This window comes from Botryllus schlosseri, chromosome 13, assembly GCF_051294905.1.
Source record: "Botryllus schlosseri isolate E-star chromosome 13, Bs_hap1, whole genome shotgun sequence".
Lineage (NCBI taxonomy): Eukaryota > Metazoa > Chordata > Ascidiacea > Stolidobranchia > Styelidae > Botryllus > Botryllus schlosseri.
This window is the reverse complement of record NC_137248.1, coordinates 17,379,317-17,397,392: the sequence shown is the minus strand read 5'-3', so window position 1 is coordinate 17,397,392 and position 18,076 is coordinate 17,379,317. Positions and strand designations below refer to the sequence as shown.

The following is an 18,076-nucleotide window of genomic DNA, read 5'->3' as shown; positions in this document are numbered from 1 at the left end:
TATTTTAATACGCTCTAAAATTGATAACAATATGTCATGCAACTGTGCAGTGCGCAATCAGGCCCTGGTCGCGCGAAGCGCGAATTTTATTTTGCAAGATAACGACTGAATTAGGCTATATCAATAAATATGTCGCTAACATACATTGGGGGTCGCATCTGTGTACCACTGGGCTCATTTGGCAAGGAAAGGATTATTCGACGTTTAGACATAGCAAAATCGACGGTATCAGTGAACATGCCTCTATCATTTTGTGCAAATATTTTGTCGACGATCTCGCTGCGAGTGCACAAGCGAAGCCGCATGTTGGACGACACGTTATCTCCTAATTGCGAATATAGTTAGACTCAATTCTGTGAATAATATGTATTTATAATTTTCAGAAGGGGGCTCAAATACTGGATGCAAGAAATCTAGTGACAATGAATCTTGCGTAGTATCGAGAAAAATTTCAAGTCAAATAAATCTGCTCTGAAATATTCTATTTTATGGTCATATACGAAGATCTGGGATAAATGTGGCTGGCCCCTGGATACGTCAATGCGTCAGAACTGTTGTTTTAGTCATCATCAAATTTCGCCGTCATGCTAATCAAATTTTGGTTGGCCTTGCAATTGTACCTGATGTCATAAATAATTTCGAGAATTACCTCGCAGGCCACACCTAACCTTCTCCTGTGCCAGATTTGGCCTGCGTGCCACGGGCTGGCCGCACCCGATCTGTATGGTTATTAATAACAGTGATTGGTGGTAAATAAAAATTATATTGAAAATTCTTTGAAAGCAAATGTTTTCATGATAGAGAAGTTGGAGTCGGAATCGGAGTCGAAGTCAGGGTCATTCTCACGAACTCCGACTCCGACTCCAGTCAGTATTTTCCCACTGACTCCGACTCCGACTCCGGCTATTATAGTTTTCACGACTCCGACTCCGACTCCATCAAGCGAAAATTACCCCGACTCCGACTCCACCGACTCCGACTCCGACTCCGACTCCGACTCCACAGCCCTCGTAATTAGCACCATTTTTGACACCCTGGATCCAGACTTGGACAGCTAGAAAATTCTAGTTGACTAATTTCACTAAATTAGAGCGAAATGCCAGTAAGCTAATTCTAATCTAATTTGTGAAATGTTTCTATGCTCTAATTTTAATTCTAATCTTATTTGTGAAATTCACTTATGCTCTAGTTCTAATCTAATTTATGAAATGTTCGTATGCTCTAATTTTAATTCTAATCTAATTTACTGTTTTCTTGAAAATGCCTCCTTTGTCCGAGGCATTTTGCAGCGAGAATATGCCTCTCGCGCAAGGAAATCCAGCGCCAAGTCGCCATTGCATTACTTACGCCGCACAGTTATAGTGCTCATTGTGACGAATAATAGCCATGTTGGCATAGTAGCTTGCAGTCTGCGAACAACCTTCTAGTTTCGATCACAAACAAAACAGCAGCAAAGAAAAAGAGATAGTTAACACAAACTTGTTCACTATCATGCCCTCAACTATAGGCCTACACCAAGAAAAAAGAAGATGAAAGCTTCAGATATATAACCAATCGCTGCTGTAACTTCCGGACACATATCAACAGAATGGATGTTTTGTTGGGCTTTGTGGTAATTAAAATATAAAAGTCGCAGTAGTGCAGGTCAATCAGGGTGACTTTGAAATGATTGTAAAACCCATTTTCTCCTGTGATATACATAACCAGTATTTGGAATAACTTACGCAAATGAGCTGCTTGATAAAAATGACTTGGCTGGACGTTATATCTTCATTAAAAATATGTTTCTCAATTTTGGTGTCATAGATGTTGCGATCATACTCAAACGTCTCGTCCGGAGCGTTACGCATTATCTTTATATTCGCCACCTACATAGGCGGAAGTGGATTTTCGACACTAGTTCGAGACACGATCACGTATTTCAAGAAATGCAGCTACACTGCTACAGAAATCGCTGTCAAATTGAAGCATACCCAATTCGTACATTAATAGTATGATGTCTTTGAATAAAAGACATATTGCTGCTGTTTATCACTAGCCTAGAGTTTGTGTGTTTGTTTTTGGGGTATTCATGGTGTTTGTCGACTACTATGGTCATTTACACCAGGCCGATATTCTTGTTATTTTTCTGTAACTGCCGACTTATAGCACGGCCCACCTCTAGGCTTTTGTAAGACACCGCTGACGCGGATGAGGTGGCGAGGTGGAGCCTAGCCTACAGTTAATATTAGCACAAGACAGATGACGGTTGCACGATAATTGAGCTACATTTGCTCTAAAACTTTGAGGGTCCGCTGGGGTCCTTGACGGTTCAAAAGGGATCCGCGAAGGCAGAAAGATTGAGAACCACTGTATTAGAGGATGAAGTGGAAATATATTTCGCTGCAGAGAGTGAGAGCATGGACTGTAATACTTTGAGTTACTGGAAAAGAGAAAATCGTTTTCCTCACCTGAAGGCTGCTGCTCGAGAACTCGAACGCATGACTGCAACACCAGCTCAACCTCCACCGGGAAGAGTTTTCAGCCATACAGGAGAACTGTATAGGGCTGGGGTCGCCAACTCAAAACTGATCGCGGGTCACTTTTCAAATTTCGTTGAGGCCGCGGGCCGCAAGAATGCAATAGCGAGACGAACTGTATGTATGTATGTATTAATGGGTACAACACAGTGGAGCTTATCGCCGTTTAGGCCTTGTGCTCCACGACACGAAATTTCATAAAGTTCAGAGGTCTTTGCGTTTAGTATTCTTGGGAACGTCTTTCAATCTCTCTCGCAGTCATCCTTCATTCTCTCTCGCTCCCAAGCGCTCCCATCGAGGTCGTTGCTGCCGACTTGTAGCACGGCTCACTTTCAGTCTGGGATTTTCAATGCACTGCAGTTGCAGTGAGGTCGGCGATGAGGAGCCCAGAGAAACCTCCGACACGTAGAAGTGGGTCGGAACCGAGACGAACTAGGCCGCACAGTTGAGCAACCACGTTTTCAACTCAAGCAGCCTCAGCGAAGCGGAACGAAGCTGCAAAATCGGTCATTGCCATTCCATGTTTACACTGTTTACACTCTATAATAGCAGCCTCGGAAATTCGGTCTCGGTACAACATAGAAGATTTTGGCCTTGAAACTGGAGACTGCGTTTCCATTCATTGTTTGTCTTAGTTAATAAAAGCCTTGGATGTAAAGAGGTGTATTTGATTCACAACAATTTTATTAACTAAGACCTGCTGAGTCATGTCTGTCGATGGAGGAGCAGAAAACGGTCGACGCCCTATTCTCATACGGGTGCCAACTCTTGAGGTATTACCAAATGCTCCGGCGGTTCAGAAGATATTCTGTCATTGGGAACGACAACTGCAATCCTACATAGCTGCCGCATCCCTTTCTGATGCCACAATAGATAAGCTTGCATTATTGTGTGGATTCATTTCGGCGGACGTCTACGCATTGATAGAAGAAAAGCAATCCTACGACGAAGCTCTGAAGTTACTACAGGATCTTTACAAACCGAAGAAAAATGTTATATTTTCAAGACATCTTCTCTCTAGTAGAGCGCAAGATACCACCGAGACCGTTCAGGAATTTCACCAAAGCTTATCAGCGCTCGCAAAGGATTGTGATTTCAAGAGTGTCACCGCCGAGCAATATCGCCAAGAATCTATAAGAGATGCTTTCATCAGAGGTTTGAAATCTTCCCATATACGTACGAGACTGCTTGAATGCGAGGAACTGCCACTGCAAAAAGCGATTATCACTGCTATTTCACTGGAGAAAGCTCAAGAATTTTCCAATTCCTATAAAGTTAATGACGTCGATACACGTTTCGTTGCAAGCACCTATAACGATCCCAGCCAGCCTGCAAGAGACGCACCGGATCCTCAGCTTAACACGGTTTCTGCAATTAGTAGCAGAGTACCCGAAGTTAAATCAATCAAAGAATGCACGTTCTGTGGAGGTGCCCATGCCGCTAAGCGCGACCAATGCCCAGCATCGATGGTTGAATGTTATAAATGTGGCAGACTTGGACATTTCAGGAAATTCTGTAAATCAAAAAGCAAATACCTGGCTGCTGCTCCGAAATGTTTGAAAGACTCGACCATACCCCTTACAACTGCACAGCAAATATTCGATGCCATGCTCGATTCGGGAGCTGCTGAATGTTTCATCAAATTGGATATTGCTATCAAGCTAGGTTTGTTTCCACAGGGACCAACTTACAGTATCAAATTGGCTTCCAACAAATGCGCCACCGATGTGCTAGGACATGTTACCGTCGGATTCATAGTGGCGTCACGTGAGTACACTCATCAATTTGGCATAATCGATGATTTATGTGCAGACTTTGTCCTCGGACTAGATTTCATGAGATTGCACAAGAAGGTTATTTTCGAATTCAAAGATGGCAAGAACGAGCCATTTACAGTAGGCGTAAACTCTCACTTGGCACTTGTTACTTCCAAAGTCGATGAACCGCTTCGTATATTCCAATTCTTGACTCCAGATTACAAACCCATTGCCGCTCCTTCTCGAAGGTATAGCAAAGAAGATAACGAATTTATTAAAGGCGAAGTACAGAAGCTTCTCAGTGACGGTATCATAGAACCGAGTCATTCACCTTGGCGTGCTCAGCCACTAGTAACCAGGGACGTGCGGCATAAACGAAGACTTGTCATTGACTATTCGGTATCTATCAACAAGTACACCAATTTGGATGCTTATCCACTGCCACGTATAGAAGATGTCATCAATGAAGTCTCTAAAGGCAAGTAGGGGAGATGTGGTACCGATGGATCAAAAATCAGAAAATGATCGCTGACCCTGAAATCTTCAGCCGAAAACAGCAGATCTTTTGCTGGCTCAGCACTTTGATACAAGCTCTACCTATCGCGCACATATACATGAATATCCGTCTTCTCAAAAAATATTAATGGACGTTCAAAATTTGTTGCTCGAACGTGTCATCGGTCCCCACCCGGTGGGTCCAATGACACACGACCCGGGGACCTATGACACATATACCCTAAAAATCTCAAATGTGACTAATTTTCCTTCTCGATATTATAATCTAAGCTACAGCAAGCCAAAGAAGAATGTTTGGTCGCAACTGTCAAAAAATAGAATAAATATTAACTCAAATGTTGTCATAAAATCACGTTTCGATTTAGGATCGGACTTATAAATTTGAGGGTACATACACATTGCCTGAAAATCGAGAGTGTGACTTCCAAATACCTCGTTATAGCGATAAAACATCATATGCAATTATTACATAAAGATTTTCTATACGTAGGCATGTTTCATTTGTTTCGTGATTAGTATGCTTGATTATTTTGCTTGATTTGGCTATTGTATCATCGGTCCCCACCCTACGAATTATATACATAAATCGAAAAAAGTCCACTCAAGGAAAGTACTGAAAAAAATAATAGGTGCCATTATATAGCCTGATACAAGCCCTACACTTCATAATAAAAATGATTGCTGGTTTGTTCGTGTTGAAGGTTACAGAGAAAAATGTATATGTCGATCTAAATTTAGTTTACACCCCCTAAAACAAAAATCATCTGTGAGAGACCCCATTGCTCGCGCACGTCGAATTTTTGTGTATGTGAGGAAAGATTTTGCCAGCATGCAATTGTAGACAAGTTCACGGAGTGCAATGAGGGAATTATCATTGAGAACTTTCAAAGTATTTTCGGTCCCAGTGATCCATCGGTACCACATCTCCCCTACTATTCAGCCGTTGATTTGAAATCGGCTTACCATCAAGTCCCGTTACACCCTGATGACAGACCTTACACGGCGTTCGCCGCTTGCGGTTCACTTTACCAATTTTGCCGATTACCGTTCGGCGTCACGAATGGAGTAGCGGCTTATCAACGTTATATCGATTCGTTTATTTCAAAGCATCAATTACAGGGTGTCGTAGCGTATTTGGATGATATTACAATATATGGCGCTACCAAGTAAGAGCATGATATCCGCTTGAAAGCATTTTTAGATTCCGCAACAGCTTGTCACCTCACCATCAATACAGAGAAATCAAGTTTTGGAATCGAAGAAATACAGTTGCTTGGACACAAAATATCTCATGGCAACATAAGTCCGGACCCTGACCACATGAAGCCGCTCCTGGATATGACCGCGCCAACGGACTCCAAAGGTTTGAAACGTATATGCGGTATGTTTTCATATTATTCCAAATGGATTCACAATTTCTCGGCTAAAATTAGGCCTCTTATTCGTTCATCCAATTTTCCTTTGGGAGCTGATGCTATTGCTGCTTTTCGTCAATTAAAGAAAGAGATAGTGGACTCTTGTCTAGGATGCATTTACGAAGACCAACCATTTACAGTTGAGTGTGACGCGTCAAACTGCGCCATTGCAGCAGTTTTGAACCAGTGTGATCGGCCTGTAGCCTTCTTCTCTCGCACACTTACAAAGACAGAATCGAACTACCCCGCTATTGAGAAAGAAGCTCTCGCAATCATTGAATCGGTTCGGAAGTGGAATTACTTGCTTGCCAATCAGAAATTCCTTCTTGTTACAGATCAAAGAGCTTTATCTTACATATTTCAGAAGAAGCATCACAGCAAAATCAAGAATACAAAACTTGCGCTATGGCGTCTTGAACTCAGCTCTTTCAATTATGACATCTCACATCGTGCGGTAATCGAAAACGTCGCTGCAGACACCTTGTCTCGTATTTGCTTCGTAACCGGTTCAGGTCAAAATTTAAATGAAATCCATGCACAACTTGGCCATCCCGGAGTTCGCCGATTGTCCCACTTTGTTAAATCCAAGAATTTACCGTATTCCACGGAAGATGTGAAACGTATTTGTTCCAGCTGCCGTGTTTGCGCTGAACTCGAACCTAGATTTTATAAAGGAGATTCTCACCAACTGATCAAAGCCATTTATCCCTGGCAAAGAATATCAATCGATTTCAAAGGTCCGGTTCCCGGTAAACGTAAATTCATTTTAATAATTGTCGACGAATATTCACGATTCCCTTTTGCATTTCCATGCTACAATATGACGTCCGAAACCGTCATCGAATGTCTAATGACGTTGTTCACTCTCGTTGGATTGCCTGAATATGTACATAGCGATAGATCGATGTCATTTATGTCGAAAAGAATGAACGATTTCCTAACGAAGAAAGGTGTTGCAACAAGTCAATCAACCCCTTATCATCCCACTGGCAATTCCCAATGTGAGAGAACCAACCAAACTGTTTGGAGAACAGTAAAACTCCTGCTTGCCCAATACCAAATGCCACTGTCTTCATGGGAGGAGGTACTCCCAGACGCATTGCACTGTATCAGGTCGCTTCTATGCACGGCTACAAATTGTACACCTCACGATCGATTTTTCTCTTTTCAAAGGCGATCAATGAATGGCTCTTCATTACCCGATTGGCTTTTCAAGTCGGGCACAGTTCTACTGCGCAAGTTCGTCCGCGACAAGAGTGACCCTTTATGCGATAAAGTGTATTTGCTCGATGCTAATCCAAAATACGCTTTGATTCGCTATCCAGATGGAAGAGAGTCGACCGTCTCCACTACAGACCTTGCTCCTTATCCGCGTATTACCGAGGTCACCGAATCCTTGCCACACGTAAAGAAATCTATTCCTTCTCAATCGGACCTGGATATGCCCTCCAGCGAAATCGAAGAAGAAAAGGTTACTCAGGCCGACGAATTCCGTAGTGAAAACGCTACCATCCCTGTAATCGCTGACAAATCTCAATGCAGCTCCGACTCTCAGACTCCGAGACGCTCTTCACGGTCAAGAAGAGCCCCTGATAGATATGGGGATTTAGTTTCCCATTAGATATTTTGTTTGAATTGGTTATTTCCTGCGCTAATGTTCGTTTTATTAGTCGGGGAGATTGTGGTGATCGCTATCGTCTCATTTCGGTTTTGTTATTATTGCTTAATTGGTTGATTATCTACTGTAGTTCTGGGTATAAAACCATTGCGTTTCCATTCATTGTTTGTCTTAGTTAATAAAAGCCTTGGATGTAAAGAGGTGTATTTGATTCACAACAGTAACATAACACATTCGGCTTACAGTCTCTAATGTCTGCTGCGAAATCGCCGTTGAGAAATATATTACCGAATAAATACGTGAATGAAAGCAGTAAACTTAGTACACTGATACATGACATCATCGACAAGTAGCATATACGCAATCTCATGACCCATTCCGGCATGGTGCACTGTCAAAATCAATACAGACATACGAACACCGAACTTTTAGTAAAATATATAGAGTAATATGCTGATCGAGTGATCAGCCGTTAGCCGACATCGAAAATGAAATAGCTATCGCATTTGACAGGGGATTGTGAGCAAATGGTTTGAAGGCCACAATTTCGCAGTGAAATGAACATTGGAGAACATAAAATTAAGCGAATATTTGAATGCAAACCGACAATCTTAGTAAGCTGTTTCATGCGATCATCGAGATTTACCATTGGAAATATCATCACCGATCTCGTTATGGAACGCAGACTAAATTAGCTCAGACCGACACCGGCTTTCGCATAAAATCCGCAATGATGTAGGTAAGTATCAGATCAGTGCACATCTCTACAATACTCGACCTCGAAAACGAAATAACTGCCGCAATCATTCAGCGTCAAAGTTGAGACTTGGCACCGCGTTCGATACTAAAATCAAGACATACCGTGCAAAAGCTCATGACAGATCTAGGTATGGAGCATCGTCAAAATCAATGGAGACCAATACCGGCTTTTGAGTAAAATCTGTTTGCTGTACATCAGTGGTTCCTAACCTTTTTTCCTGCAGCGCCCTCTTTCGAAAATTGCCTGGGTCTGGCGCCCCCCTCAAAAAAACAAATTAAGGAGGGTAGTAAAAACAAGGGGTAACAGTTTAAAGTCCGGTTGGTTCTTCAATATTGGAAATAGCTTGAATCGCGCCCGAGGACCACTCGACTAACTAACACTATGACAATTTCATGTGTCATATTCAGGATCAAATCAAGGTTGTCATGACAACCATCGGGTAGGGGCTCATACCATCTGGTCGATTAAGTTTAACATTAATGCATTCCAAACAAAGCAACCCATATTATATAACGTTCATGTAAGGTTGCGGGTCACAACACTAAACAGTATCATCCTTTATGATACGACGAAGAAATATTCTGAAGATTTAATTTTGTAGCTCTCAAATACAAATATATTTCGTTAATCATTTTGACCCAAAAGCTTCAAAGCATCTTTAATGTATACATGGGGCTTCCACTCTCGCTCTTAAAAGCGGTACAGCGCCTCTTTATTCGACTGCGACAAGCAGTTCGCTGCGGAATAAAATGCCTAGTTCGAAACATTTTTGGGAAAATAACCCGACGTAGCGTGATGGTAGTATTTTAACGGGAATTAGCGATCTAAAAGTACGCGCAATTCAATTTACATGAATTATAATAAACCACGGCATACATGGAAACATGTTGCAAACATGGCCGGCGTGTATATCGCGCGGAGCGTGACAAAAAATTCCGAGGTTTGTCAGATTTTGTTAAATGTTAATTAGCAATTAGAACTCAGGGATATATAGAACTGGTATTGTACTATATCCCTACTGCACCCTCTACTGCGATACCATTTTTCTTCAGCGCCCCCGATTCCAATCAGTGGAAGCAGACTTATTGCCGTCGAAAAATTTTGATTTGAATGAAATAGTATTTAAAGGTGACCGATTCTTTAATTATTTATTATAGTTGTGCTCACCTTAACTACTATTTTATTCAAATCAAAAATTTTAGATGGCAATAAGTCTGCTTCCACTGGTGCGAATTGAACAAAATTTGGTGAACATCGTTCCAAAGACAACGTAACACTTTCAGAACACACAGAAAATTTTCAATTATTCTAATATTTATTTTTATATAATAAACAGAAGCTTTCTTTTCCTGTAGCAATGCGGCTCCTGGCTGGAATTGAACGAAATTTGGTGTGTAGGCTTAAATTAGGTAACCTAACTATTTTATCAAGTAGCCAGTACGATTTCAGAAAAAAAATCATTTTTGAATACCCCTTACTGCACATACCAAATATGTTACAGCAAAATTTCCAAGTTCACGAAACGATATGTTTGCCTTTCCCGCGGAAGCAAATACTCGCTTAGTCACGGCGCCATACCGGTTGAGCAGACGGTCGTTAATGAAACGGCGCTCAGCGGGATGTATCGACATCATCGAGCATCGTGCAATTGACGTGGCAATAGAGATCATTTTATGCAATCTGATAGAGGCACTAGTAAGTTGGTAGAGTTTCTGCTAGATCGGATAATTCGCGCTATTCGTATGGTCATAAGGTACGGCGGCATAGATTCGTTTGTTAATAAACTAAAGCTATACGTGAAGGTAATGTAGATCATGTAATACCATTTGATATCGGCAATAACACACAGTACTGTAAGACTTTGCAGCAGCATCTGTTACTGACTTCAACTCGACCATCCCGACCTAATAGACTCTCGACTATATCGTCCTTTTCGGAGAAACAAGGTGCCTGTACCTGCAGATGAATAATTGATAGCTATTAGCCTTTGAAAGTAATATATTGCAATTAATTGCACGATATATCGACGGCTTGATCAAAGTGTTGATGAAACCAATAATAACATTTTGGATAACTTGGCATAATAGTTCCAGCATGGTCAAATGCTGGCATTACCCATGGAATGGGTTGTCTGGTATTAGCGAACAGACAAATAAAAATCATGCGCGCTTCATTCACATATCGAATAGGATACTTTCATATTTAAGGTTGTCATCCATTCAAATTCAACAGAAAATCCTCGTGTAAGTTACGAGAAACGTAGAAAGCCTGATTTACGCAGATCCTTGTAGCGTGACTCAATTGACGGACTATGTCAGAAAGCATCAGGAATAGCAAAACGTATCTATGTGATCGAATCATCAAAATAGCTAATTTTGTCTTTAGTAGTAGTATTATGCGAGTTGTAACAGGCGATGACAGTAGAAGTAAGATGATATATAAAACAAAGTGGCAGTTGCTGCAAAAGTAGCAACTTATATTGATTTCGATGTGGTTGAATAAGTTGAACATCACGCACGGCCGGAAATTGATAGATGATATGTGAAAGCTGGTAACACCACCTTTCTCAGGTCCACCACCTCCATGATTAGGAAAGAATCCTGCAGTATCGCAAGCGATATCGTCGAGGTTACTTCCTAGACTTTCAATTCCGTAAGATAACTATCTTCCGTTGAGTCGCGGCTGGGACCTTTCTGCTGCACAGCATATTTAATAAAATCAACATCGGCCATATGCTGTCGAATGATCAAACACGATATCTACGTGCTGCCATAACGGAGCCCCACCGCCATTTCAAGAAGACCTTGGATGGCATTCCGTAATGTCGCCTGAATAGGCAGTGTGCTGTATCCTCAGCCTTAATGCGCTTCGGTTACATGTTGAGACACATGCGCGCGCTAGGTGGCAGTCAAGAGACATTAATGCGATCGTTCTGGTTGGACCAGCTGCCTGCTGCAGTGCGAAGAGCGCTGGCTACATCCGCAGAAACAGATGTTGAAAAACTGGCCGAAGTAGCGGATAGAGTGGTTTTCGCAGCTCAGACAGCCAACGTGAGCGCCCTACGCCATGACGTGCAGGATATCGCCTCAGAGGCGGAAGTAGACAGCGCAACCGGAGTTTTCATCTGTCACTACTACAAAACTTTCGGTATGAAGGCTACAAACTGCAAACAAAGGTGCCAGTCAGAGAGCATGTTCAATGTTCATTGTTCATTAATATTGTTGTTGTGATTACAGATTGAGTGTAGCTGTACTTGTCTGGCGCTCTCAATATGGAAATGAGAGTTACGTAGTTAGTTAACAAGAATAGCTAAATCAATCTAACTAAATTAAAGCTCACTGGTAAATGCCGTTATTCGATCTATTTCTAGAATAGGCTCGCGGGCTACTTATTTGGTTCTAGCGGGCTACCTGGCAGTGTTGGGATGACTCGAGTCATGACTTGACTCGAGTCAGACTCGAGTCATCTTTTTCGTATGACTTGACTTGACTCGAGCCACTTTGCTAAAATGATTTGACTTGATTTGACTCGGCGTATCAGAAATGTGGATTGACTCGTGACTCGGAGCAAAATTCTCGAGTCAATTTCAAGTCGTCAAGCAATCGGTGTCGCTCAAAATCACTGTATCTTGCATATGTTCGGATTGTTCGCGAAGCGCAGGTGGAACCTGTGAGAGCGACCAATCATTCAATGATCGTGCGTTTTAACGGACCTCCATTGTTCTCTCACAAATAAATTGACCGCAAACAAAGTGATCGAAGCTTACAGCTTCCGTTGTCGTAAACTAGTAGTTAAGTAATTTAATAGCAAAATATATATTTTTGTTCTCTGTTCTTACCTTAACCAAACTTCTTGTTTCGTTGAAATTGAAATAGAATATAGTTCATATACTCCTCAACCATTGCGGCTTACTCGAATTGTATCACATCAATATGTATAAATGGGTAATGTATTGCATCTTATCAATTCGTTTCTCTATTCTCTATTTTGGCTGGCAGTTCAACGTATACGTGAGCGATACAGCGCCTTTTTGCGTGTATATTTAACACTATATTCGTTCATCGGTGCAGAATCAATGACCATTCAATCTGTAATTCAGACAGCTAGAAAAGTGCAATGACGTAATCAACCTTCATACCTCGAAAAGGCAACTCGACTTGAATTGTGACTAGACTCGTGACTTGACTTGACCTGACTCGACTTGACTCGAGTCACCTTCGAAAATCGATTGATTTGGCTTGAATCGAGTCAAAATGTGCAATGACTCGTGACTCGAAGGTAGTGACTTAATCCCAACACTGCTACCTGGTGCCCGCGGGCATCGCGATGGTGACCCCTGACCTAGGCGATGTAAAGAGGAGGCATGCACACTGAATGAAAAGTAAAAGAAGATTAAATAAATAAAAAGAAAGCGACAAAAATGAGGTGGCAAGTCACGGAAGGCGGAATCGGCAGGTCAGGTCGTGGTCGGGTAATCTTGAGGAAGAACTAGTATTCATTTAGTACTAACTGCTTGTGGGTGGGTGGGAATGGGGTATTATGGCGCTCAGCAACTAGGGCTTTGTGCACCAGGCCTGAGTGGGAGGGTTGATAGGGGGTTATATTCCCCTTCCGGTCAATATCACATAATCTATTAATGGATGGAACATTATAGGATTGTTCAGTAGTACATGAAGGCCCGTTGGAAGCTGTTGTAGATTACATCTACCGAGTAGGTAACCTCTTTGGGATCGGTAACGCGTGCATGTAAATATGAAGTGTTCTAACGTTTCGGGCACATATCATCGTTCACAGAGACCACTGTCATGCTGGCCAATTCGGTGCAGGTGTGCATTTAGTCGACAGTGACCTGTTTGAAGCCGAATGAGGATAGAGTTTTCACGCTGAGTCAGTTCGTATAGCTGGGAGGTTGCACCGACCAAATTCACCAGGCGAACATATCTGGAGCTCGATTCCTGATCCAGAATCTCCTTTTGCCATTTTGTGCGACAGAAGTCTGATATCATGGATTTGCATTCACTAAGTGTCAGCGAAATGTCTTCCATCCCATCGTTGACAAGTTCGCTGCAGCTTTTGCAAGCCTATCCGCCACTTCGTTGTTTACTATTCCTTTGTGAGCCGGGATCCATATAATTGTTGTGCGGCTGCCGCTTGACGAGAGGCGAGAAATACACTGAATGATGTCATCGATAACCATGTTGCCTTCGTTGAGTCTTTGTTCGATGGCTTTGGCCGCACTTTGACTGTCTGTAAAAATAGCAATATTTGAGTTTGATGGACAGTTACTGCATGCCCACAACAGGCTTTCCTTGATGGCGATAAGCTCCGCAGAGAACACACTTTGTAAACTACTCAAGGAAAGATTGAAAGAAACACTGTGCGTTGGGATGTAGTAGCTGGCACTGCATCCCTGGTCAGTTTTTGAACCGTCAGTATATATAGCCAAATGATGACTGTAGCGGGTAGACATATATTCCTCGCACTCAATTCTGATCGCATCGTGGTGTTCGATGTTTAAGGTCTTAGAACCAAGACTTAGGTCAACTGAAATTTCTAAAGGAATCCATGGGGGTACAGAAGCAGGTTCAATTCGGGTGATTTTGATGTTTCTTAGCGGCCTATATTAGATATCATATTGGATGTCTTGAAATTTTCTGAGTCTGGAAAAATTTCGTGCCAGGAGTGTTGTGCTACCGATGAGCAATGGTGTCTAGGTTGGCACAATACTGTGCATCGGTATGCGGAGCATGCTTGCAGGTGCCGAAGATGTATCGGCAATTCGTTACAGAAAGTCTGTAGCGCGATCGTTGGGGTACTAATCATTGCCCCACTACAGAGCCTTAGAGCAGAGTTTTGTATCTTCTGTATGGTTTGACTGACATACTTCAGTGCTATAAAATATGCCTCGAATCCATATTCCATTATGGAGCGAATAATGGCTCTATAAAGTAATATCATGCATGACGTAGACGCACCCCAGGATGTGCCTCGCAGACATCGTAGGATATTCAGGCGCTTACTACATTTTTCAGCTACTTGGCGGGAGTGTTGCCGGTAGGCTAGTCGAGAATCAAACATGATGCCAAGATACCGAAATTCTCTTTCGAACGGGATCCGCGACCCATCGAGAAATAACTCAAAATTGGCCGGCTTGCGCCGTCTCGTGAATAGCATGGCAGCCGATTTGCTCACGTTTATTTTCAATCCCCACTTTGTACACCAATTAGCAATCTCATTCAAGGAGTGCTGGATATTTAGCTGGAGGTCCAACGCATTCAAGTTTGAATCGTAAATACATACATATATCATCTGCGTATAGGTTGATATGACAAGTGGCCTCTACTGCTAAGTCATTCATCATAATTGCAAACAAAACTGGGCTTAAAATACTTCCTTGTGGTGTTCCATTTTGCGTATGGAAAGTGTCAGACAGCTGATCTAAAATTCTAACTTGAAATGACCGATGTTTAAGGAAGGAGTTCAACCAAGTTCAACCAACGTAACGAACTACCGCGAATACCAAGACTATGTAATTTATACACTATTGCTCCCTGCCATACCCTGTCATAGGCTTTTTCCAAATCTAGTTACCGCTAGGGTATATCTTCTGTTCGAAACGGCCTTATAAACTTCATCGTGGAAGAGATAATGCAGTCTCTGGCCGATCTGCGGGGTCGAAAGCCGCACTGAGCAGGGTGCAGAAGGTTGTTAGCTTCCAGCCACCACCATAAACGATTGCATACCAGGCGTTCCATAATTTTACACACATTGCTTGTAAGTGAGATAGGTCTATACGAGGCTGCTTCGGTCGCTATTTTGCCCTTTTTGAGTATTGGGACCACTAAGGAGTGCTTCCATGATGGTGGACACTCTCCATCAGACCAAATGTTGTTCAGTGCTTGCAACAGTATACGCATGCACGGTGGAGGAAGATGCTTTATCATTGCGTGACAGATTTTATCACTTCCGGGTGCAGCACTCTTTCGCTGACGCTCAACCCTCATTAGTTCCTCCATTGTGAAAGGCGAATTAAATTCATTGTTATGCGTAGTTTCTTGTATAATCGATGATAGATTCTCAGATTCGAACGTTGCGCGTCTGGTCTTAAACGACTCTTCCAAATGTCGATTTCCACAAACTGAGGCAAAGTGACTAGCAAGTTCGTTAGCTATTTGTTTCCTGTCAGTAGCTACGTCACGACCGCATTTGAGTGAGTTGATGTTGTTCCATGTCCGATTTCCTGACATCGCTCGAATAACGTGCCAGATCTTTGATACACTGGCGGTTCGATCGAGTGAGCTGCAAAAGGACTGCCAATAGCTTCTTTTGGCGATTTGGATGGTCTTTCTAGTTGCGGCGCGGCGACGTTTGAAGTTGACAACACCGTGAATATCGAATGTACGCTTCATTTTAAGGAACGCTGCCCGTTTTAGCCTGACTGCTTTAGAGCACTCCGAGCTCAACCAGGGAACGCTTGGTTTTCTGAAGGGTTTGGTTAGCGGGATGCTAGCGCTTGCTGCTGCTATTATGGATCGCGAAAATTCTTCGATAGAAGTCGGGGACTCTTCTCTTTCGGAGATTAACATTTGTTCACACATTTGACTGAACTTGTGCCAGTTTGCTTTCTTCAGCGACCAGGACCTGTAGAAATCATCTGCAAAGCTGATCGCGTGATCAAGATGACTCAAGATCACGTAATGGTCGCTGCCAAAAAGATTTTCCGTGACTACGGTTGTTACTTTCGCCGCCAGGCATTTTGAGGTCACGACTAGACCCAATAATGAGGTGCGACCCGGGTTCGGAAGGGATAGGTCTATTCTAGTTGGCAACGTTGTGTTTAACACGACCATATCGTTCATATCGATGAAGTAATGGAGATGTCTTCCACACGTGTATATAGAGTTGCTTCCCCAGAGAGGATGGTGGGCATTGAAATCCCCGACCAATATAAATTTGGGACCGAGGTAGGTAAAGCATCTATGCATCAGCGAACGAGAGATGTTTCTGTTCGGAGGGATACAGACGTTCATGATTGTTAGACCTTGGATGTTTAGCGCTTGTGCCTCCATTGGGCTTATCTGTTCTATTGGTAATTCAACGTAAGGTAGGCCTATACCGTTTCTAATAAAAAAGCATATGCCACCGCCGTGGATGTTTCGATCTTTTCTTAATAGGGTGTATCCATGAATTTTCGGTGAATATTTAGTGATAAGATGGGTCTCCTGCAGGGCAATCAGATCTGGTTTTGCATGCATGTCTAAAACATATTTTTTCAGCTCGTTCTATTTTCGGTAAATGCCGCGGCAGTTCCATTGCAAGATTTTCAACTTTTCGAACTTTGGTGGTTAAAGTCTCGTTGCGTTAAGTCCATGCCGATTTCACGTTGTGTCAGGTTCATGGGTTAAGTATTTTCTACTGCAGTCATGACGGTGGTAACTGCGGAGTCAACCTCGTTCGCGTGTCGTTCAGCGACGGCATTGAAAGAGTTGAGTATGGAAACGCCCAGTTTTGATTTTGCAGACTGTGTTACGATTGCTTCGATGTCGATTTCTCTATTTTCCGTCACACACATCAATGCGTTTTTTTTATAATTTCTCCAATAAATAGTAAGAAATCTGATGTGGCGATTGTGATTTGTTTTGGATTGCTGGTAGATTGTGAAGGAGTTGTCGTGACCTGACTGTGTCCTAATTGGGACACGAAAGTGTTGCTGTCCGGCGCTACGTTAGCGCTGCGTGTCGGAATGTCCATTTTAGGATGAATATATGTCGGCGAAGGTGCCAAGACTGGGAAATCGTTATACGACCTTACATCAGGAGGTGTCGAGTTTTGCATGATCTGTTTTCTGGCTTCCCAATAATTGATTCCTTGATTAGCTGCTAGCGCGTTGATCTGACTTTCCTGTCTGTATCGCTTACAACCTCCATAGCCCGCAGAATGAGATTCACCACATCTAGGTATATTAGTACAATCTTTGTAATTATGACGATCTCCACATTTCGTACATCTGTAAGCACTTCGGCAAAATTTTGATCTGCGGCCGTACCGATTACAATTGAAACATCTTAAAGGCGGCGGGTTGTATGTCCTGGTACGAAAGAGCATGAACCCGATTTTAACCACGGTAGGAATGATTGTTGACGCGAAATAGATCAAAACGGATCGACTCGGCACTGTATCACCATTTGATTTGTAGGAAAACCGACGAACAAATACAACATTTTGGTTAGAAAGTTCCTCTTTAATATCGTTGTCGGATAAGTCTAGGGGTACATCAGTTATGACAGTGCGTACTTCTGGGGTTTTCGTCTTGTACAATTCAGTTTTGACTTCTATTGGTTTTGACGCAGTGCCAAGGTTATGACAAGCCAGTAGTCTTGTCATCTGGTCGTAGTTGTTACATAATACGCTCAAATCTCCGGATGGAAGTATCCTGACCTCCTTATATGCACCACCTAGTACTTGATGAAGGCTTTTGTTGACAAGAATAG

General features: G+C 42.5%; 1 protein-coding gene and 1 long non-coding RNA gene across 2 annotated transcripts in view; both read left to right on the top strand.

The window, feature by feature from the left end:
- The first annotated feature begins 1,838 nt into the window (after positions 1-1,838).
- The window catches only part of LOC145454145 (uncharacterized), a 184,737-nt gene continuing 168,499 nt past the window's right edge, over positions 1,839-18,076 (top strand). Inside the window, exon 1 of the long non-coding RNA XR_013920054.1 lies at positions 1,839-2,203. This is a non-coding gene — a long non-coding RNA (uncharacterized LOC145454145). The remainder of the gene's footprint in view (positions 2,204-18,076) is intronic.
- On the top strand, positions 3,110-4,762 carry LOC145454191 (uncharacterized). The gene has a single exon (XM_080332208.1). It carries the CDS (start codon positions 3,227-3,229, stop codon positions 4,760-4,762), a length of 1,536 nt encoding a protein of 511 aa, XP_080188334.1. The 5' UTR covers positions 3,110-3,226.

What these genes read in the sequence shown, in the direction of transcription:
- LOC145454191 (XM_080332208.1), top strand. Translation starts at nt 3,227, where the DNA reads ATGTCTGTCGATGGAGGAGCAGAAAACGGTCGACGCCCTATTCTCATA.